A 20,980-nucleotide genomic window follows, 5' to 3' on the forward strand; every position below is an offset into this window, starting at 1 on the left:
GTTCGGCCATTTCAAACTCTAAAGTAGAAGTTGGAATGGAGATGCAACCGCGTGGATACAGAGCTCCAGAGGTGATGTTGGGACTCCCCATATCTGAAGCCGTCGACATGTGGGGACTGGGATGTCTCTTGGCAACCCTGTATTTTGGCAACCACCTCACCAATGGAGAATCAACATACAACTGGATGAAAGACATTTGCCATCTGTGCGGTCAGCCAGAAGACCACCTGCTGAATGCTGGGAAGAACACCTCCAAGTACTTCTGCAGGGAACAGAGCTCAACCAATCATAGATGGAGACTAAGGACAGCAAAGGAATATACGGAGGCAACCGGTGAGGAACTCGAAATATCACAGTGGGTTTTTGATGAATATAGAAATTTGGCAGAAGCAGTAAAGGCCATGCCAGAAGGAGATGACATTGTTGAGAACAAAGACATGATGGCATTTTTAAGTCTCCTAGAACAGCTGCTAGATACAGATGCTGAGACCAGAATCACGCCCAGGCAAGCCCTACAACATAGTTTTGTTAAAATGGCTCACCTGGAAGAAGACACAAACACCAACCCTTATGTAGAAGCTGCCTTTGACTTGATGGCTGTTTGTCCCCTGGATGATGATTCAGATGGTTTTCTCAGTGACTCTGATGATAAATCATTCCTGGTACCAAAGCATCAGGTCCTCTCCAGCAAGTCTGTAAGGTACCACGTACTGGACGTAATGGGAGAAGGAGGTTTTGGCAAAGTTGTAAAGTGCATCAACTTAAAAACAGGTGACTCTACGGCCATCAAGATCCTCACAGACATGGAAGATTACGTGGCAGAACTGGCAATGCTGGAACAAGTCAGGGTTCTTAACCCTGTGAAGAAAAACCTGGTGAGATTCATGGACAATTTCATAGACCAAGGCATGCCTTGCCTCGCCTTCGAGATGCTGGACAGGAGCCTATATGATTTTGTAGTGGAGAGAGAAGATGGGCTGACTCTTAATGAAATCCGCCCCATCACACATCAGCTTCTCATAGCGTTTGACGCTTTGAAGAGTATCGGCATCATTCACTCAGACCTGAAACCTGACAATGTCATGCTGGTAAACCAACAGACTGAGCCTTTTAGAGTGAAATTAATTGACTTCGGTTTGGCCATTTCAAACTCTAAAGTAGAAGTTGGAATGGAGATGCAACCGTTGGCATACAGAGCTCCAGAGGTGATGTTGGGACTCCCCATATCTGAAGCCGTCGACATGTGGGGACTGGGATGTCTCTTGGCAACCCTGTATTTTGGCAACCACCTCACCAATGGAGAATCAACATACAACTGGATGAAAGACATTTGCCATCTGTGCGGTCAGCCAGAAGACCACCTGCTGAATGCTGGGAAGAACACCTCCAAGTACTTCTGCAGGGAACAGAGCTCAACCAATCATAGATGGAGACTAAGGACAGCAAAGGAATATACGGAGGCAACCGGTGAGGAACTCGAAATATCACAGTGGGTTTTTGATGAATATAGAAATTTGGCAGAAGCAGTAAAGGCCATGCCAGAAGGAGATGACATTGTTGAGAACAAAGACATGATGGCATTTTTAAGTCTCCTAGAACAGCTGGTGGATACAGATGCTGAGACCAGAATCACGCCCAGGCAAGCCCTACAACATAGTTTTGTTAAAATGGCTCACCTGGAAGAAGACAAGAACACCAACCCTTATGTAGAAGCTGCCTTTGACTTGATGGCTGTTTGTCCCCTGGATGATGATTCAGATGGTTTTCTCAGTGACTCTGATGATAAATCATTCCTGGTACCAAAGCATCAGGTCCTCTCCAGCAAGTCTGTAAGGTACCACGTACTGGACGTAATGGGAGAAGGAGGTTTTGGCAAAGTTGTAAAGTGCATCAACTTAAAAACAGGTGACTCTACGGCCATCAAGATCCTCACAGACATGGAAGATTACGTGGCAGAACTGGCAATGCTGGAACAAGTCAGGGTTCTTAACCCTGTGAAGAAAAACCTGGTGAGATTCATGGACAATTTCATAGACCAAGGCATGCCTTGCCTCGCCTTCGAGATGCTGGACAGGAGTCTATATGATTTTGTGGAGGAGAGAGAAGATGGGCTGACTCTTAATGAAATCCGCCCCATCACACATCAGCTTCTCATAGCGTTTGACGCTTTGAAGAGTATCGGCATCATTCACTCAGACCTGAAACCTGACAATGTCATGCTGGTAAACCAACAGACTGAGCCTTTAAGAGTAAAATTAATTGACTTCGGTTCGGCCATTTCAAACTCTAGAGTAGAAGTTGGAATGGAGATGCAACCGTTGGGATACAGAGCTCCAGAGGTGATGTTGGGACTCCCCATATCTGAAGCCGTCGACATGTGGGGACTGGGATGTCTCTTGGCAACCCTGTATTTCGGCAACCACCTCACCAATGGAGAATCAACATACAACTGGATGAAAGACATTTGCCATCTGTGCGGTCAGCCAGAAGACCACCTGCTGAATGCTGGGAAGAACACCTCCAAGTACTTCTGCAGGGAACAGAGCTCAACCAATCATAGATGGAGACTAAGGACAGCAAAGGAATATACGGAGGCAAGCGGTGAGGAACCCGAAATATCACAGTGGGTTTTTGATGAATACAGAAATTTGGCAGAAGCAGTAAAGGCCATGCCAGAAGGAGATGACATTGTTATGAACAAAGACATGATGGCATTTTTAAGTCTCCTAGAACAGCTGCTGGTTAGAGATGCTGAGACCAGAATCACGCCCAGGCAAGCCCTACAACATAGTTTTGTTACAATGGCTCACCTGGAAGAAGACAAGAACACCAACCCTTATGTAGAAGCTGCCTTTGACTTGATGGCTGTTTGTCTCCTGGATGATGATTCAGATTTTTATACCTCAAATCGATTGCTGGATCCTAATGGTTACACCAGAATCACTGCCTACGATCTGGTTATATGAGGTATTATTCGAAGGTATTCTGAACTTTCAATTTTCTTTGTGGGTTTTCTCCGGGTGCTCTGGTTTCCCCACCTTCCATATACAAATATAAAAAAAAAAGGGGTTAGCGGTACTGGACATGATGCTGGACAGGAGCCTATATGATTTTATAGTGGAGAGAGAAGACGGGCTGACTCTTAATGAAATCCGCCCCATCACACATCAGCTTCTCATAGTGTTTGACGCTTTGAAGAGTATCGGCATCATTCACTCAGACCTGAAACCTGACAACATCATGCTGGTAAACCAACAGACTGAGCCTTTTAGAGTGAAATTAATTGACTTCGGTTTGGCCATTTCAAACTCTAAAGTAGAAGTTGGAATGGAGATGCAACCGTGTGGATACAGAGCTCCAGAGGTGATGTTGGGACTCCCCATATCTGAAGCCGTCGACATGTGGGGACTGGGATGTCTCTTGAAGCTGCCTTTGACTTGATGGCTGTTTGTCCCCTGGATGATGATTCAGATTTTTATACCTCAAATCGATTGCTGGATCCTAATGGTTACACCAGAATCACTGCCTACGATCTGGTTATATGAGGTATTATTAGAAGGTTTTCTGAACTTTCAATTTTCTTTGTGGGTTTTCTCCGGACGCTCCGGTTTCCCCACCTTCCATATACAAATATAAAAAAGGCAAAAAAATTAAAGGGGTTAGCGGTACTGAGCCTTCACGTGGCAGCCCTGTTTTGACTAATTTTACAGTACCACACAGTTCTAATTAATTTATTCTTTGTTGGAATCAAAAGAATGGTTATGAACCACAGAAACCACCAATATATGACTTTTGGGGTCAAGTCATATTTGCACCTGACTATTAGTCAGGCAGCTGAGGGGGCGACTCTGTATTTGAAAGGTCTTAAGTGCTTTTATTTTGTAGGATGTTGGCTTTACAAATGTGTCATTTTGTATAACAGGTTTGTGAGAAAAGTCATAAAACACTGTAAAAATGGTTCAACCAGTCTGACTGAAAGACACGAAGATCATAAAGAAACTGGCAGCTCGATGTCAAAATGTGCGCAGATTTAAAAAGCTTCCTGTTTTTGGGTGTCAAGTGCAAAATAATGGAGCGTCATGACAAGCTGGAATATTAAGTGTTGCTTTAGCAGAGCTCTTCTTATCTCGTTCTGGGTTCAGCAATGTTGGGATCGCATCAGGGAAAATCAGCCCAACTGGAAGAATAGACTGAAAAATCCCAGTTAAAATCAAAAATATTTAGAGCCCAGTCTCACCGCTGTGGTTCAGTAATAATCCAGGATCATTTACGCTTTTGTGGACTAGAAAACAAATTCAAAATCGAAGGGTATTTTGGGGGAAAGATGGTACCAACAGTATTCTTCCCTGTAAAGCAACACTGTTGGGAAGTTTGAATCATAAATTATTTTTCTTTTGGGGCCGAAATATGGATATTGTTGATGTCCATGTCTGTGCAATATCAACATTTCATATATTATATATATGATTTAATATGTGAAATAATGTGAATTCAACCACTCAGTCTGACTACAATATACAGTATATTGAATATATATTTTGTATATTCTACTGTTACTTATTTATTACATTTGTTCTGTCTCTTGTTGCTGCACTGTCCTGTCTGCTGCTTTAATCCCTTTAAATGTCCCGATGTGGGACTAATAAAGGATTATCTCATCTTGTTTTCAAACTATTTCAATGTAAATAATACATTTGGTGTCTAAGTTTTACAAATCTGTCTCCGTTAAAATAGTCTTTATTGAAGGAAGGATGAAAAAACGTCAACATGAGACACCCATGTGTTCCCAGATCCAAACAACTATGACAGCTAGAACTACAAAATCAAAGTAGGACTACAAGTGGTAATAAACTGGAGTCCTTCTTTAACACCCAGCAGAGGTTCGAGTGCTCCAGCTCGTCTACCTGGCATCCCTGCATCTGTGTGTCCGGGTCCAGCACATATGGCGACACTCATTCCCAGGCTGGAACGTCTGAACCAAGAGGTGCTGATGAGCACACACACACACACACACACACACACACACACACACACACACACACACACACACACACACACACACACACACACACACACACACACACAAATTCAAACAGCCCCGACTAATCCAGCCATGTGTGCCTGGGAGATAAGGTGCATCCTGCATACTCTTTCTGCATACTCTCCCCCTCTCCCTCCTCTCTCTCTCTCCCCCCTCTCTCCCCACCACTCTCTGTCTCCCCCTCCTCTCCCCTCTCTCATTCCCTCTCACTCTCCCTTGTCTCCGTCTCACTCTCTCTCCCCCCTCTCTCTCGTTCCCTCTCACTCTCCCTTGTCTCCGTCTCACTCTCTCTCTCCCCCCCTCTCTCTCGTTCCCTCTCACTCTCCCTTGTCTCCGTCTCACTCTCTCTTCCCCCCCTCTCTCTCGTTCCCTCTCACTGTCCCTTGTCTCCGTCTCACTCTCTCTCTCCCCCTCTCTCTCTCGTTCCCTCTCACTCTCCCTTGTCCCCGTCTCACTCTCTCTCTCCCCCCCTCTCTCTCGTTCCCTCTCACTCTCCCTTGTCTCCGTCTCACTCTCTCTCCCCCCCTCTCTCTTGTTCCCTCTCACTCTCCATTGTCTCCGTCTCACTCTCTCTTCCCCCCCTCTCTCTCGTTCCCTCTCACTCTCTCTTGTCTCCGTCTCACTCTCTCTCCCCCCCCCCCTCTCTCTCGTTCCCTCTCACTCTCCCTTGTCTCCGTCTCACTCTCTCTCCCCCCTCTCTCTCCCTTGTCTCCGTCTCACTCTCTCTTCCCCCCCTCTCTCGCGTTCCCTCTCACTGTCCCTTGTCTCCATCTCACTCTCTCTCTCTCGTTCCATCTCACTCTCCATTGTCTCCGTCTCACTCTCTCTCCCCCCTCTCTCGTTCCCTCTCACTCTCCCTTGTCTCAGTCTCACTCTCTCTCTCCCCCTCTCTCTCTCGTTCCCTCTCACTCTCCCTTGTCTCCGTCTCACTCTCTCTCCCCCCTCTCTCGTTCCCTCTCACTCTCCCTTGTCTCAGTCTCACTCTCTCTCTCCCCCTCTCTCTCTCGTTCCCTCTCACTCTCCCTTGTCTCCGTCTCACTCTCTCTCCCCCTCTCTCTCTCGTTCCCTCTCACTCTCCCTTGTCTCCGTCTCACTCTCTCCCCCCCCCTCTCGTTGCCTCTCACTCCCCCCCCCCTCTCTCGTTGCCTCTCACTCTCCCCCCCCTCTCTCTCGTTCCCTCTCACTCTCCATTGTCTCCGTCTCACTCTCTCTCCCCCCCTCTCTCGTTCCCTCTCACTCTCCCTTGTCTCAGTCTCACTCTCTCTCTCCCCCTCTCTCTCTCGTTCCCTCTCACTCTCCCTTGTCTCCGTCTCACTCTCTCTCCCCCCCCCTCTCGTTGCCTCTCACTCTCCCCCCCCCTCTCGTTGCCTCTCACTCTCCCCCCCCTCTCTCGTTGCCTCTCACTCCCCCCTCTCTCGTTGCCTCTCACTCTCTCCCGTTCCCTCTCACTCTCCCTTGTCTCCGTCTCACTCTCTCTCCCCCCCTCTCGTTGCCTCTCACTCTCCCCCCCCCTCTCGTTCCCTCTCACTCTCCCTTGTCTCAGTCTCACTCTCTCTCTCCCCCTCTCTCTCTCGTTCCCTCTCACTCTCCCTTGTCTCCGTCTCACTCTCTCTCCCCCCCTCTCGTTGCCTCTCACTCTCCCCCCCCTCTCTCGTTGCCTCTCACTCTCTCCCCCCCTCTCTCTCGTTCCCTCTCACTCTCCCTTGTCTCCGTCTCACTCTCTCTCTCCCCCTCTCTCTCTCGTTCCCTCTCACTCTCCCTTGTCTCCGTCTCACTTTCTCTCCCCCCCTCTCTCTCCCTTGTCTCCGTCTCTCTCTCTCTCTCTCTCTCTCCCCCTCTCTCTCTCGTTTTATATATATATATGAAAGGCAAATTTAAATTTCTTTATATATTTATATATTTTAAAAAAAACTCAAAAAAATGAAAGGGGTTAGCGGTACTGAGCCTTCACGTGGCAGCCCTGTTTTGACTAATTTTACAGTACCACAGAGTTGTAATTAATTTATTCTTTGTTGGAATCTGATCCCGATTCAATTAGAAATACGCTGCTCTTGAAATGCGACTTTAGGCTAACAAGCAGTTTGTAATGGTACCATCCATTTACCAAGCTTGCTATTGGGTATCGAATACTGTACGTGTTGGAGAGTGGCATGTTTCTTATCCTGATCCGTGATAAAACCGTATAATCATCTCAGCCTTATTCACTGATATAAACTCAAGTATATCCGGACACTATCACACACACACACACACACACACACACACATGAATGGGAGTTTTGCACGCGTGCAGTGAGGCGGTCGATGGATGTCAGTTAGTAGCGGAGGCTGACTGACCAGGGCACACAGGAGGTCGACAGCTTCCAGGATGAGCTCCTGATGTCCTATTCTGGTGACACCCAGCTCCTCCAGCTCCTGATGGGTGATGTGCAGCAGCTGCTCGCCCCCCATCTGCTCCCGCTCGAAACTCTTCACGTACTGCTGGAGACAGTCATCCAGACCTGAGGAGAACAGACAGACACGTGTTAAAGGCTGGTGGTTTACAATGCTTCTGTATCAGAGGAGCCCAAACAGACCAAATATTTGAATTGGCCTAATTGGTGTTTTAGAGAGTTTCCTTTCCTCTCCAGAGACACAAAAAATACAGAAATAAAAGGAAATATTGATTGCAGACTGACTTCCTGTCTGTCATGTACAATGAGTTCTGGTCCACAGAATGAAGGCATGAGTGCAGACTCCCACACACTCCAAATACAAAACAGGCCGAAAGACACAGATTTCATCAATGTTTCATTGCTAACCGACACCTAGAGAACACACATTCGTTTTTTTAGTTTGCAGAAAACACAAACAAATTGAATTAAATGCACATTCTGTGCATGAGTGATTAAAGGGGCGCGTCCAAAAAAAAAAAAAATATCTATACACCCGGACAGACGGCAGCAACATATCGACGTATGACTTTCCGCTGTTAAGCCGCGGCCGCCCGCCATGCGGAGAGCCAATCAGACGCACGTAGACATAGCGGTGGGTCTGGGATATTATTGATCAGCATGAGCCTCGGGCTTCTGAACCGAACAAAGTCAGCAGAAAGCACAAACCTCCCCACAGACCTAATGAACAAGCCGGCTCCGAAATGAGCACACACAGAGCAAAAAGAAGGAAAACGCATGAGAGGAAGCAAAACACACACACACACACACACACACACACACGTCCAAATACAATTACAACTGCTGCTGTTATTCAGGGTCTCGACGCCTCTGCGGATGTGTGTTGTTGAAGCTGTGAGGAAAAAGACTGACGCCCAAGGGAGAGCAGACAGTGTGGTAGCACCTCAACACTGTCACACACACACACACACACACACACGCATGGTCGAGAGAGAGAGAGAGAGAGAGAGAGAGAGGCGTCTTGCTCTCGGCACGCCACGGGACACAACAGGCGACGTATAAAGCCGACTGTTGCTCTGAGTGACACGGAGCAACAATCCCGTTACAGAAGAGCAACTGTGGCTGCAACGCGTCAATCAGGAGCTGCGGAGCAGCGTGAACGGGGAGTTTCCCCGTGGACAAACCCAAATATCACACATGTCAGCGTGTCGCGTAGCAGCCAATCCGGTTAGAAGTTACTTTACAGTACAAACGGGCCATAGACTCACAACCACGCACACTGAGGGCAATTTAGAGTCATCAATGGACCTGCATCCTCCATCCTGCATGTCTTTAGGTTCCCAAAGTGGGGGCCGGGACCCCCCAGGGTGTCGGGGGGTTACTTTGACTGAGATATTCTGCGTTTATCTGATAGTTAATTGTTTATGTGAAATCATATCAGGCTGTTCTGCACCGTTATCTTGGTCTTCACGGGCTGAAAGGTTTGGGAACCGCTGCTTTAGACCGTGGGAGGAAGCTGGAGAACCCACTGACATGGGAGAACATGCAGTCTCCACACAGGAAGAACCCAAACCTGGACTCGAACACGAGACCCTATGGCTATGACGGTGCTAACCGCTACACCACATAATAGATCTCATTAATAATTGAATTAATGTGCTATGAATAGAAGTTCATAACTGTTTTCCCTCATTGTTATAAAAGACGAAGATGATTTTTTTTTAGGTTGATGCAACATTCTCTGTCACAACCATCATAACATTTACATTTGTTCCAGAAATGTTGGAAAAGAGTCATTTGGCCGAGGGAATTAACCCGGAAGAGCCCGGACTCCATTTCTTTCAAGGAAAAACAATTTTTTTCTTAATAATTACATTTGTTTGACATCGTCTTTATGTTTATATTTGTTTGAATTCCATGTTTTTTTTATTTTCTTATTGAGATAAAAGACGTCACATCGTCTTTTAATGATATTTTTCGATAACTTTTATTGAACGAATGTGGTGAGAGCCGTTTAAATGTCGTTAACTGGGTAGAAACTATCTTAAGTAACAACAAAAACAACGGCTAGCTCTGTCAAATGTGCATGTGTGTGTCATATCAGGACTTTATGAGTTTAAAACAAACATGGAGCTGCAGAAGGAGTTTTCCAGGACGTTTAAAAGCATCGATCGGTTCTCTTTCATAAAGATTTGTGGGAAAGAGCCGTCTCTGTTTGTGTCCCCGTCTGTTTCCTCCGTGGCGTCTCTGCATCTAAATCGCTGGTCGGATAAAGAAACCTGAACGTTCGGTCCGTTTTATAACCACAGTAATAAACAGTTTACACTGAAAGGAGAGTCAAACAGCTCATTTAAATATAATGCTGGAGTGCAGCGCTGCACTTCCTCTGGAAAGAAAGACTCTACCAGCGGGAGCATTCTGGTACGAAAAGAACTGTATTGATGTTTGTTATTTGTTGTGATTTGTCTGAATAAAGATGAGAAACTGGGTATTAAAGTGGACAACAGTGTAAAGAGATTTAACGGGTTAACTGTCCACATGAAAAAGCAAAAATTCACATTTATACATTCAGATTTTGGAAAACATCAAACAGAATTTTCCAAATGCCACATGGAGATTTATGAATGACTCAATCATTGTACTGAAGTGTCATTTCTAGGTATCTGTCCGTGTACATGCTACTCCATATTTATACGCTAGATTTCAGAGACAGATAAAAGAACATGATGACCTTCCAATAAAACAAAAAAGAGAAAGTGTCCCCTTGTCACATTTCTGATGCCATTAAGTGATTTCCTGGTAGAATTAGCCATTATTTCACAAAAAGGGCACAGAACAGAGAAATAATGGCTTCTTCTCCCCTCCCTCCTTCCCTTTAATCGTTAATCATCTCACGACCCTTCAGATTTATCTTGTGGCCCTTAAGAAGGGGCCCTGCCCCCCCGATGTTAGTAACCATGGCGACCTGTAAATCCAGCTCCGCTTTAAATATCCTGGAAAGTTCCTTCTGCAGCTCCTTGACTTTCAGTCATGACATTGCAAAGTGACACAAACCTGCACATTTACCAGGACGAGCTCATTGAAAAAAAGCGTTTTTTTGTTCATTAAAGTCCCAGTCGGCAACATTTTTTTGTCGCTACGCTCCGATAGAACAACATAAATCATCCGTTTTTAGAAAAAAAGTGCGCCTCTACGTGCACATAGAGCCTGTTATTTGTTTCGCAAAGATCGACAGCGCCCGGATCATCCTGTCCGATCAACACGCAGGGCTGTGTTCGTGCACACACAGAGCCCCTCCCCCCTCGGGTCGTACCACTATCACAGGGGGGAGGCGGAGGGAAGGAGCAACAAGCTTCCAATTCCTCGTTAAAAACCGAAACGAGGAGGTCCAAAACAACCAAGGAGAAGAAAACACCGGCGGAAAAGAAGGAAAAAAAGGAAGATGGCGACGGTGCCCGTGATAAAACCAGAGTCAACATCGGACCCGCGTTTTAAAGGTGGCGTGATCTAAGGGATTTCAAAGGGCACGAAGTCGAGGGGGAGGAGCTCGGTGGTTGTGGGGGAGGAGCTCGGTGGTTGTGGGGGAGGAGCTCTGTGGTTGTGGGGGAGGAGCTCGGTGGTTGTGGGGGAGGAGCTCGGTGGTCGTGGGGGAGGAGCTCGGTGGTCATGGGGGAGGAGCTTGGTGGTCGTGGGGGAGGAGCTCAGTGGTTGTGGGGGAGGAGCGTGAGAGGTAGAAACAAGAGCCCTCGATCCGCTGGACTTGCCGACTGGGACTTTAAGGTAAGTTTCAACCCATTTCAGGACTAACCATGTTACATTCAAACTGCTTGGACCACATTTCTTCAACAAATATAGAAAAATATCATTAAAAGACGATGTGATGTGTTATCACAATAAGAAGGAAAAAAGCATTGAACAAACAAAATGCGTTTTCCTGGAAGGAGAAATGGAGTCCGGACTTTTCCAGGTTCATTTCCTCGGCCGACTCTCACATCCCTCCTTCCCCCTCGTTCTCACGCCTGCCTTCTCCGTCTGGAAGTGTTCTTTAATGGCCGTCGTGTCCTAATGTCACCGTAATGCAAATGCAATGTCCCGCTGTATTCTAAGGAAATGATGCCGGAGTAATAATCATTTAACACTCTCTGAAGGTGTGTCGTGAGTGAACACTTATTATTCCGGTCTTCACTTCGCTCCTCTTCCTGGTGTCTAATCATTAATAGTTGCCCCCCCCCCCCCCCTCCACCTACAGTTAGTATGAATTATATAAAGAGGTGATGAATAAAGAATCAAAGAGGTCCAGACTGAGCACCTGCGTTACCTCTGGGGAAGCCGTATTACAGCCACGTCCTACTTCTGCATTCAGATGAATGGGGGCCGCGATAAATAAGAGTGACTTTCCTCTCTTGCACGCTGAACCGCACGACGGCCACAAACCGGTTCGCACATATACTCACACGCTGTGGCAACACAGCTGCTAGCCAATCAGATGAGTCAGAATGCCTCCCCTAGAGGACAAACAGCTGATCTGGGTTCATCTGCCGAGTTCATGTGCCAGCTGGAAATAGCACATGCTGCTCACAAACACACAAGCACACAAACTAAACAATACAAAGGGGAAGGGGGGGGGAGGTTCTCCAGCACTACACCTCACGACACAGTTAATGTATTAAAACGATGGAGATGTGGTGAGTCCAGACAACAGTCTCAGCGTGCGACTGCTGCTCACATTAACTGTACATTTAAAAAACCAACACAGTTTAATCAGTTTTTTGTGTTTCTCTGTGTCATCACGTCGTATATAAGCTGCTGACAGATTTACCCCCCGGGAGCTCCACTGATTTGGGAGTGAGGTGTTTTATTATAGCTGATCCAGAGACAGCTGAGACCGTGAGACTACGGCGGCGGCGCCGCTCACGTTGCGACGGACGGGCCGCACTAATGTGTTTCCTGTAAAGAGTGTCTTCCTGCTGCGACGCGGGGAACTTAATGTGGAACGGGATTCGCTGAGTCAGGGCATCGCCGGTAAATCTCCCACATCTCTCACGTTGAGAAGTTCTTCATAACGCTCATTTGTCAAAAAAGCCGACGTCCTCATGCTGCTTCTTTCTGTGAGTTATTGGATCGCTGCATGAAAACATTGTTTTAATAGCAATTTTGGGTTATTTCTGAGGTTTCTGTGCGTTTATTTTAGGCTGTGTGCTCCTCACGAGGCTGAAGGGGGGCGGGACTCGTTTGGGCTTACTTCCATCCACCAATCAGGATTTACCAGCGACATTTAAATCCAAAATCTGATGTTTGCTCAGTTCGATTTTTTGTTACAAATAAAAAACCTGGAAATGAATTAAAAATAATCCATAAAGCTGCGTCGTCCTCAATGATCAGTTTGCCACAAAAGCACCCGATTTGTCTTCTTCCTCTTGTTTTCCTACACGTGAGATGAGACGACACATTATTTATTTTTGTCGTGAGCCCAAAAAATCTGAAATGTCTCTTTAAGAAAGACTGGCGAACGCCGTGATCCGGACCGCCGGTGAATCCCAGCGCGGCGAGGCTCGCCGGAGCGCCTCACGTTGACAGCTTCATCCACATTTCATGCAACTCCCTCCCATCTTTCCCGAGCAAAATAACCCCCCCTTCGGAAAACACGAGGGTTGCCAGGCAACCGGAGCGAGGAGAGAGGCCTCCCAGCAGAAGTGAGGGATCAGCAGTTGCTGCCCCTCAGGTCCCTCCACTGATGCTAGGCTAAGGAGCGCGCACACACACACACACACACACACACACACACACACACACACACACACACACACACACACACACTATACATGTGTTCCATTAAAAAAACACTGCATTTACAGCTGAATATGGCTCAAACTGGAAAACTCACAGTTACTTTGCATCAACATCAACTGAAATCCGACTGTCAAACTGGTGTTTTCCTTCGAGACCACAGAGCCCCCCCACACACACACACATCTGGAGTAAGTGCTTCGGTGAGTGGGAAAGAAAAGACACAACGCTCACTAAAAATATTCCCACTGTGAAATATTCATCGCGTCATGAGAGAATATTTCAGTTTTTTTTTTTGGCTCCTCAGAAAATACGAGCTCTCAGGTTCAGCGCGGCTTCCTCTCTGGAAATCCAGCAGGAAACAGGGTCGACCAGGAAGTTCAGAGGTAGCCAATCATGTGAAGCTGAAGCTTAGCTCACCAGCCTCAACCATCCCTCCTCCAAGCAGCCGCTTCCATAGCAACGAAGCCGCTGTACGATGTACAATGTTATGCAGCTGATAGTATGTAAGTATGAGAGTTTATGCAGGTTTGAGTGTGAGATAATTATCCTCTGAGCTAATATGAAACAACGATACTTCACTGGTTCCTCAACGAATCCCGTGTTGTTATTTGTATTTTTATTTCTAGGCTGTTAAACTTGTTATTAGCTGGTATTCAATAAAGTGGAGTGATTTGTCTAAAAAGAAAAGGATGTATGTCTGTGACAGAATACAAATATCTGTTTCTCGTATGTTCTAGTGCCATCTTAAGAGTTTAAAGCACATTATGCTGATCATCGGGATAATATCGTGAATCCCCATTATTAATAGTTCATATCGTCTCATGCCTCCTGGCGATCATAGGATCACAGCTCCTCCATCTTTTAAGGGGTTTCCTTCACATTTGCATGGCTTGTAATCCCAGCATTGAAATTGTCATGAAAATTTGAATTTCCACACAAAGAATTGTCCTCTTATCGATAAATCTCCAGTGACCCTTTGTCTGCGTGTCACCCAATGTCATGTGACCCCGAGGCAGGAAGTTATATGCGCTCGTAAAAACTGCAACGGCCGGAACAACAGGTGCAGAACCAACCGGGTAAAGCACATGTGAACACACACACACACACACACACACACACACACACACACACACACACACACACACACAGGCCCCTCTGTCCGAGTGCCGGATGGAGCGGGTGCTTTGATATGATGCCCACCGCAACGCTCTGCCATCCCCCCCTCCGTCATGAACACCCCACTCCCTCGTTTCCTCTCCCATCTTAGGCTCCTCGGCCTTTCTTTCATTTTGCTTCGCGCCTCCCCGTTTCTGAATGCGTGTCCCTAATCTCTCTCTCTCTCTCTCTCTCTCTGCTCAGGGCCATAAAACAGGAGGCGAAGTGTGTGTGGTGTGGTGTGTGTGTGTGTGTGTGTGTGTGTGTGTTTAACGGTCATGTGGGGACATATATCTGATAACACACCCACATTGTGGGGACTCACCACACGTCCCCATAACGTAAATCATCACATTTGAGGGTGAAGTCTTGGTTTAAGGTAAGTAAGCGTCAGGATCAGGCTGGTAGCAGTTATGGATCTGGTTCTGGATCTGGTCCTGGTTAGGGTAAGTCTCCAAGAAATTAATGTAAGTCAATGTAATGTCCACAGAAGTCATAAAGACATGTTACTGTGTGTGTGTGTGTGTGTGTGTGTTGGAGGACGCAGCCGGGGTCCGCGTGCGTCGCTCGTTCCCCCCATCTTGTGGACATGTGCTGTGACTCCCGACACGATCAGATCTGGTTTCCATGACTACCGATGCCCCACTTAAAGCTGCTGCTCCAGAGTTTGTGTGTGTCTATGTGTGTGTGTGTCAGCGTACATACACACACACATACGTGCATGCATAACATATATTTCAGTGAGCATGTGCATTCCTTTGACTCGTTCCCTGCGCATCCGAATGCAGCGCCTGCATTTCTTTTCTGCATGAAAATGGAGGACTGAAGGAGTTTTCCTCTGTGTGTGTGTGTGTGTGTGTGTTTCCTCATAATAAGGCACGCTCTTTAATCTTTAATGCAGCTGAAACGACAACAAGCACACAGCGAGAGCCAGGCGAAGCGTGTTTTCCACCACAGACTCCTTGGCCGTGTCAGTGGGGGACTAAATCAGGGGACACGGCAGCAAACACACTCCGAGACCGGAGAACATCTTCTGTCATCAGGAGGAGCGGAGCATCTCTGCTGCTGTCCACCTGGCGACAGGGCTACATATTTACACTCCCATCTAAATGTCACACATCATATTTAGATGTTCTGCACCAACACGTCGCCGTGTGCATCAGGCTGCAGATCTCGCCGTGTGCCTGAAAGCGTGTGCGGTGATCTAATGAGGTAGCCTGCCACACAGAGAAAAGGTCCATTTTGCTCGGCGGCCTATGACGCGTTAAAAGCGCGGATCCCCATGCGTCATACTTTACACATCGATTGCGTCTGCACGCACAAACCCCAGCAGATGCACACGCATAAGAAGGAAACTCCTCCGGTGTGGGTGTTTCAAATCAAAACAAACGCTGATGAGTCATCTTTCTGTGTGAGCGCTGCGCTGCCGGAGCAGGCCTTTCCACGCCGGTGAAAGAGCTACAGTACGACGCCGCTCGGCCCGGGAGCTCGGCGAGCTGTGTGTCGGGATGTCTTGGACTGACAAGGAAGAGGAGATACTGTCCACGAGACCTGGATGAAGCTCACGTGAACCCCCTTTCCTCGGTGCCGGGAAGAATGGATTCCTAAAACGTCTCCATCTGATGACTAAGAGAAAACCTCATCTTGTCTTTACAATTCAGGCTTTCTCTGATGATCTGATGATCCTCAAGTCCAACAGCAAATGCAGCCATTTTAATCCCCACTTGTGGACAGTAACTAAGTAACTTAAGTTTTATTTATTTATTTATGCATGTCACTTATTTCTTCAGTACATTTTTCATGCAAAATGTTCAACGTTTTATTCCAGAACACTTGTCTGACAGCTAAAGCATCCGATATGTTAACAGTCCAATGAATAGGTGTTTATCATCCCATAAGTATGGACTAGTAGAGGCCTACTAACCTACTAGTTAGGTAAAGGTACAAGTTACTTTGCAGGTTCATATTTTACATACAAAATCGTATGCATGTTGCTTATACTAAAGCTATATAGTGAATATATACAGTATCCATCCATTATCAATCACAGCTTATCCTGTTGCATCAATGCATCCCTCTACTGGTGCTGAAGAGTGGAGTAATGAAATGCCCCCCAGATTAAAAGATATACAGGTATTGTTATGTTGCCACAATTGGCCAAATAAAAGGTGTTTCTATCATGAAAGATCCAGAAGCTAAAGACTGCAAAGAAACAGTTGCACTTTGTCTAAAAGATGCCGGTGAGGAGAAATGTTTCCCATCGTCACCTTTGTCTCCTACATCTGCATGTATTTACTTTTCCTCTCGCGGTCTAAGCGAGGGAGAAATCCCGGCAGCTTCCTTCTTAAGGAAGGTCTCGGTGTCACTGCTGCCTGAAAATGGCACGAAGCTCCTCAGATCAGCGTGAGAGAGAGATGAAGAGCTTCCAGAAGAAGAGGCCAGAGTAAAGCCCCTGTAAGCGTACAGATTAATGCCAACCTTTGGCCTTTTACTGTATTCATAAGAAAATAGAGATGTGAGCATAAGCCTGCCACTGAGGGTCTGTGTTTGAAGCCCCACAGGAAGAAGAAGGAGGGGAGGGGGGCTTCACAGGAACAGGGACGACACTGGGAGATGTTGGCCGACGTCTATGAAGATGAATCTCCGAGCCTCGGCTCTTCATGTGGAAGAGGCCGCGAGACTCTTTCTTTCAAAGAAGGCATACAAGGAGACCACGAGAGGAGCGGAAACAACACGGAACAGGACTTTTATTTACTGATGACGAACTAAAAAAGCTTGGTTCAATCGTGATTCAAAGATAATACACGATATTATCCCGATCAAAGTGGGATTAAAAATTCTTAAAAATGCCACTAAAACATACTGGAATACGAAATGATACAAATAATGTGAAAATAAGATCAAAATGCTTGTTTTATATCCTGTCATTTTAAATTCAGGATCTGTTTTTCCACACGTCTACCATGATAGCTATAAATAGTGATAAAATCCAATATCTTCCCATCCTTCCTTTCAGTACCGACAAATAATAATAGCATGTGTGGCAAAAATACCAACTTTAGTTTCCAGATTGGGCTCGTAGGATTAAATCTTCCCACTGTTATTCCAGTTAATTTCCCAGTGAGCACAATTTCAGACTGAGGAATACAACACTTATAACTCTAGTAAAATTGCATCTGTTCCTCTTTGGCAGCCCCCCCCCCCCCCCCCCCCCCCCCCCCCAAAAAAAAACCCCACCACATCTTGCAATGTTTGTATCCGATTGTTGTGTTTTCATAAGCAGCCTTCATAAACAACTGTTCTTCTTGCTCAAAGCCAGCATTCCTGGCGCCTGTGAGCGGAGGGGGAATCGGCGGTTTGCTGTGGGTGGAATGCAAATCACTGCCACATGCAGGATTTGATTTGAGCTCTCTCGCCGTAACTGGCAGCATGTTCTTAAAAACATGGGTTAAGTGTAATCAACTCCACATTTGGCAGCGAGCGATGACCACTACCAGATATCCTGAGAAGCACTTATGTATGTCAGTTACAATGCCAACCCAAAAAACACCCACATTTGACCTGTCACTAATCTAATCTCCAATCAACTTCCGACTCTCTTAATGAACGGTGCGGGAGCAGAGATTTCCACGTGAACACTCCACAGAGGGTAAACTCCACCGGCTTCTCCTCCTCCTCCTCCTCCTCCTCCGGAGCCATTCTCAAATCAGGAACGTCATCGTGATCACCCAGCGTAACGCATCCTAAATACTCCCTCGCTGTGTCCCCTGAGGTTTTCTCGACAACCACCTTGATTTATAATCTCAGACATCAGTGTGCTTTAATAAGAAAAAAAGCACCTGAAACATGGAGTTTTTAGGCAAATCCACATTTTTGCTGCTGCTAAAAAAAAAAGTGGCGACTCTACATGTGTAAATGGATGCAGGGACACAATCACCAGCATCTCTGGGTTTTATGTGGTCAGGGCTCTGGAGTGAGGGATTGCGGACACACAGCCTCCCTCCCCTCTTCTCATTGTCTGTCAGTAGGCCTACCACAGTTTCTCCCACAGCTCTGTGAGGAACAGCTCCTACCACACACACACACACACACACGCACACACACACACACACACACACATGATAAGTAATTACTCATTCATACTGTCTGTTTGAAGGGACGCATCTCGAAGTGATATAGCGCCTTATATGGTAGGAGGCATTGCGCTGTCCGAGGTGCTGAAACTGACTGTACGGCTGGCATAGGTGGTGGGAGGGAGGGAGAGAGAGGGGGAGAGAGGGGGGGGGGCGTTCATGCAGCTAACTACATTAATCAAACGCGCGCGCGCTCACGCACGTAGGCGCATACACACACATACAGTGATATGGGCTCTGAGCATGTGGCGAGTGAGTGAAAGAGCGGATGACATACGTTCCACATTCATTGATGGGAGCTGCTGCTGCTGCTGCTGCTGCTGCTGGTGGTGGAGTCAGCATCAGCAGCAGCAGCAGCCTATAGGCTTGGCTTGCGAGGGGTGCGATGACAGAATGCTGAGCCTCCACTCTCTTGCTTCTCGGCCACATCCATTTCACTGCACCGGCTCAAACCTCGTCGCTCTCCACTTTGGCGACTTCAAACCCACGAAGTCTCCCACTCAGCCAAGTCAAAGCACACGTCAGCGCGCACGTTTGGATCAGGAGAATGCACATGCACACACAGTGTGGCCCTCCGCTGCTCATCATCATCACCATCACCCTCCTCATCCTCACCACAAGCAACGTGAACATCAAACCCAGCCCGATGATGCAAATGAAGGCAATGCACGTTTACCTTTCATCCAGTCCAGCACTTGCTTTGGTGTCCATTTACTTATAGGTTCCATAACCAGAGCCATGGTGTCACAGTCTCCCCGAGGCGGACGGACGGCGCAGGACTCGACATAAAACGACTTGTCAAGTCACATCTGGAAAGACTCGGCGGTGGGCAAATCTGAGGGGAGAGAGAGCTTTGTCAGTTTTATACTCTCCATGAGAGCATGGCCGCCTGCAAGAAACGGTGAACGGGATGCGGTGGTGCAATCCACGCGCACACACGGGAGACACGCGCGCGCGCACATACACACACGCCTCGCTCGCTCTCTTTCCCCCTTCCCTTCACTCTCTCTCTCTTTTTCCTCTCGTGCCTTCCCGCCAGCAGCCCCGCGCGCTGTGAGAAGTGGATTCGGTGGGCGCGAGGGGATGGAGAGCGACCCCTCCCCTCTCCTCTTTTTTCCCTCCCGCCCGCCTCGCTGCAGCATCACAAGGGCCACCACTCATAACACAGACCAGGGAATGGTGCAACGCACACCATATAGGGAGGATCTCTGTGCCCCCCCCCCCCCCCCCCCCACACACACACACACACACACGCCCCCCACATGCCTTACACAAATGCATACATAGAGAGAGAGAGAGGGAGAGCGAGGGTGCACAAAAATAACTTCAGCAACCCTTTATTGAAATGTAACCCACATGTGACAAAACATGTATAAAGTGCAGCAGGTTTCCGAAATATAACAGAAATTACATATTTTTTATTATTACAAGGTAAGGAAATAATTCGTCATGTTTATTGTGCCTTTTTGGCAGCGCGTGCTACATCACAAGGCGACGCTTATATGTCAGCTGCTATCTTTTATTTTTTTTAAGTTCCCCATCTGTGGATGAGGAAATCAACATCAGTTCAGTCAGGCGCTGCTGCTGCTCGGTGCATGAGCTCAGCTGTTAGAAACAGCGCCCCCTGCTGCGCACCTGGGACACAGGTGACGTCATGGATTAGAGCAGCATCCCCTACACACACACACACACACACACACACACACACACACAGACAAGAACCGCCACCAAAAAATAAGGCTCACTTTATACAAAGGAAGGTGGAGAAAGTATCAGGAGGTGCAAGTGGTGGATTGGCAGACAGGTGGATGAATAACACACACACACACACACACACACACACACACACACACACACACACACACACACACACACACACACACACACACACAGCCTACAGTAGGAACAGATGACAGAACACAACGGTTACACTGTAGATGATCTTACTTTATTTCATTTACACAGAAGGGACATATAAAACAACTTAGTGTCACTGTACAGGACGCCACGTATTATAGCTGGAGAGGAAGAGCCTTCAACCAGGGTGCTCTAAAAAATAACAGCTGTCTGACTAAGTCCTTCACATGAAAATGTTTCACCTGGTTCAAAAGTTACTGATAATAATGGTTTGGAATGCTGTCTCTCTCCCTGAGATATATATACTGCAGCAGAAATGCCAATAATCTATTCAACTGTAATAAATCTGATTTCTGACGGTGCAGTGGGTTATAACCTATTTTGGAAGGCATGTTTAAGAATATTTTTTAATAAATGAAACATCTGTGATGCTGTGTGGTCATTTGATTGCTAAGATTTTTTTTTAAAGTAAAACAATTGCAATATTTGCATGGCTTTAGTTTAGTGCAGTATATATGTACGTGTGTGTGTGTGTATGTATATATATATATATATATATATATATATATATATATATATATATATATATATATATACTAAATATATATATAT

The 20,980-nt window shown here is 46.7% G+C and overlaps 1 protein-coding gene across 4 annotated transcripts in view; it reads right to left on the minus strand.

Annotated features, from left to right (window-relative positions):
- Window positions 1-19,509, minus strand: part of LOC311013283 (connector enhancer of kinase suppressor of ras 2) — a 53,702-nt gene extending 34,193 nt beyond the window's left edge. The window contains exons 1-2 of one of the 4 annotated variants that reach the window (XM_084009330.1): window positions 19,188-19,509; window positions 7,378-7,541 (exon numbers count right to left, since the gene is read on the minus strand). In XM_084009330.1, coding sequence (XP_083865456.1) covers window positions 7,378-7,541; window positions 19,188-19,251 — 228 coding nt within the window. In that variant the 5' untranslated portion in view covers window positions 19,252-19,509. The remainder of the gene's footprint in view (window positions 1-7,377; window positions 7,542-19,187) is intronic. The other 3 variants (XM_084009329.1, XM_084009331.1, XM_084009332.1) reach the window with 3 other exon arrangements.
- Window positions 19,510-20,980: the final 1,471 nt, after the last annotated feature.

Source organism: Eutrigla gurnardus (genome assembly GCF_963514095.1).
Source record: "Eutrigla gurnardus genome assembly, chromosome: 5".
NCBI classification, from domain to species: domain Eukaryota; kingdom Metazoa; phylum Chordata; class Actinopteri; order Perciformes; family Triglidae; genus Eutrigla; species Eutrigla gurnardus.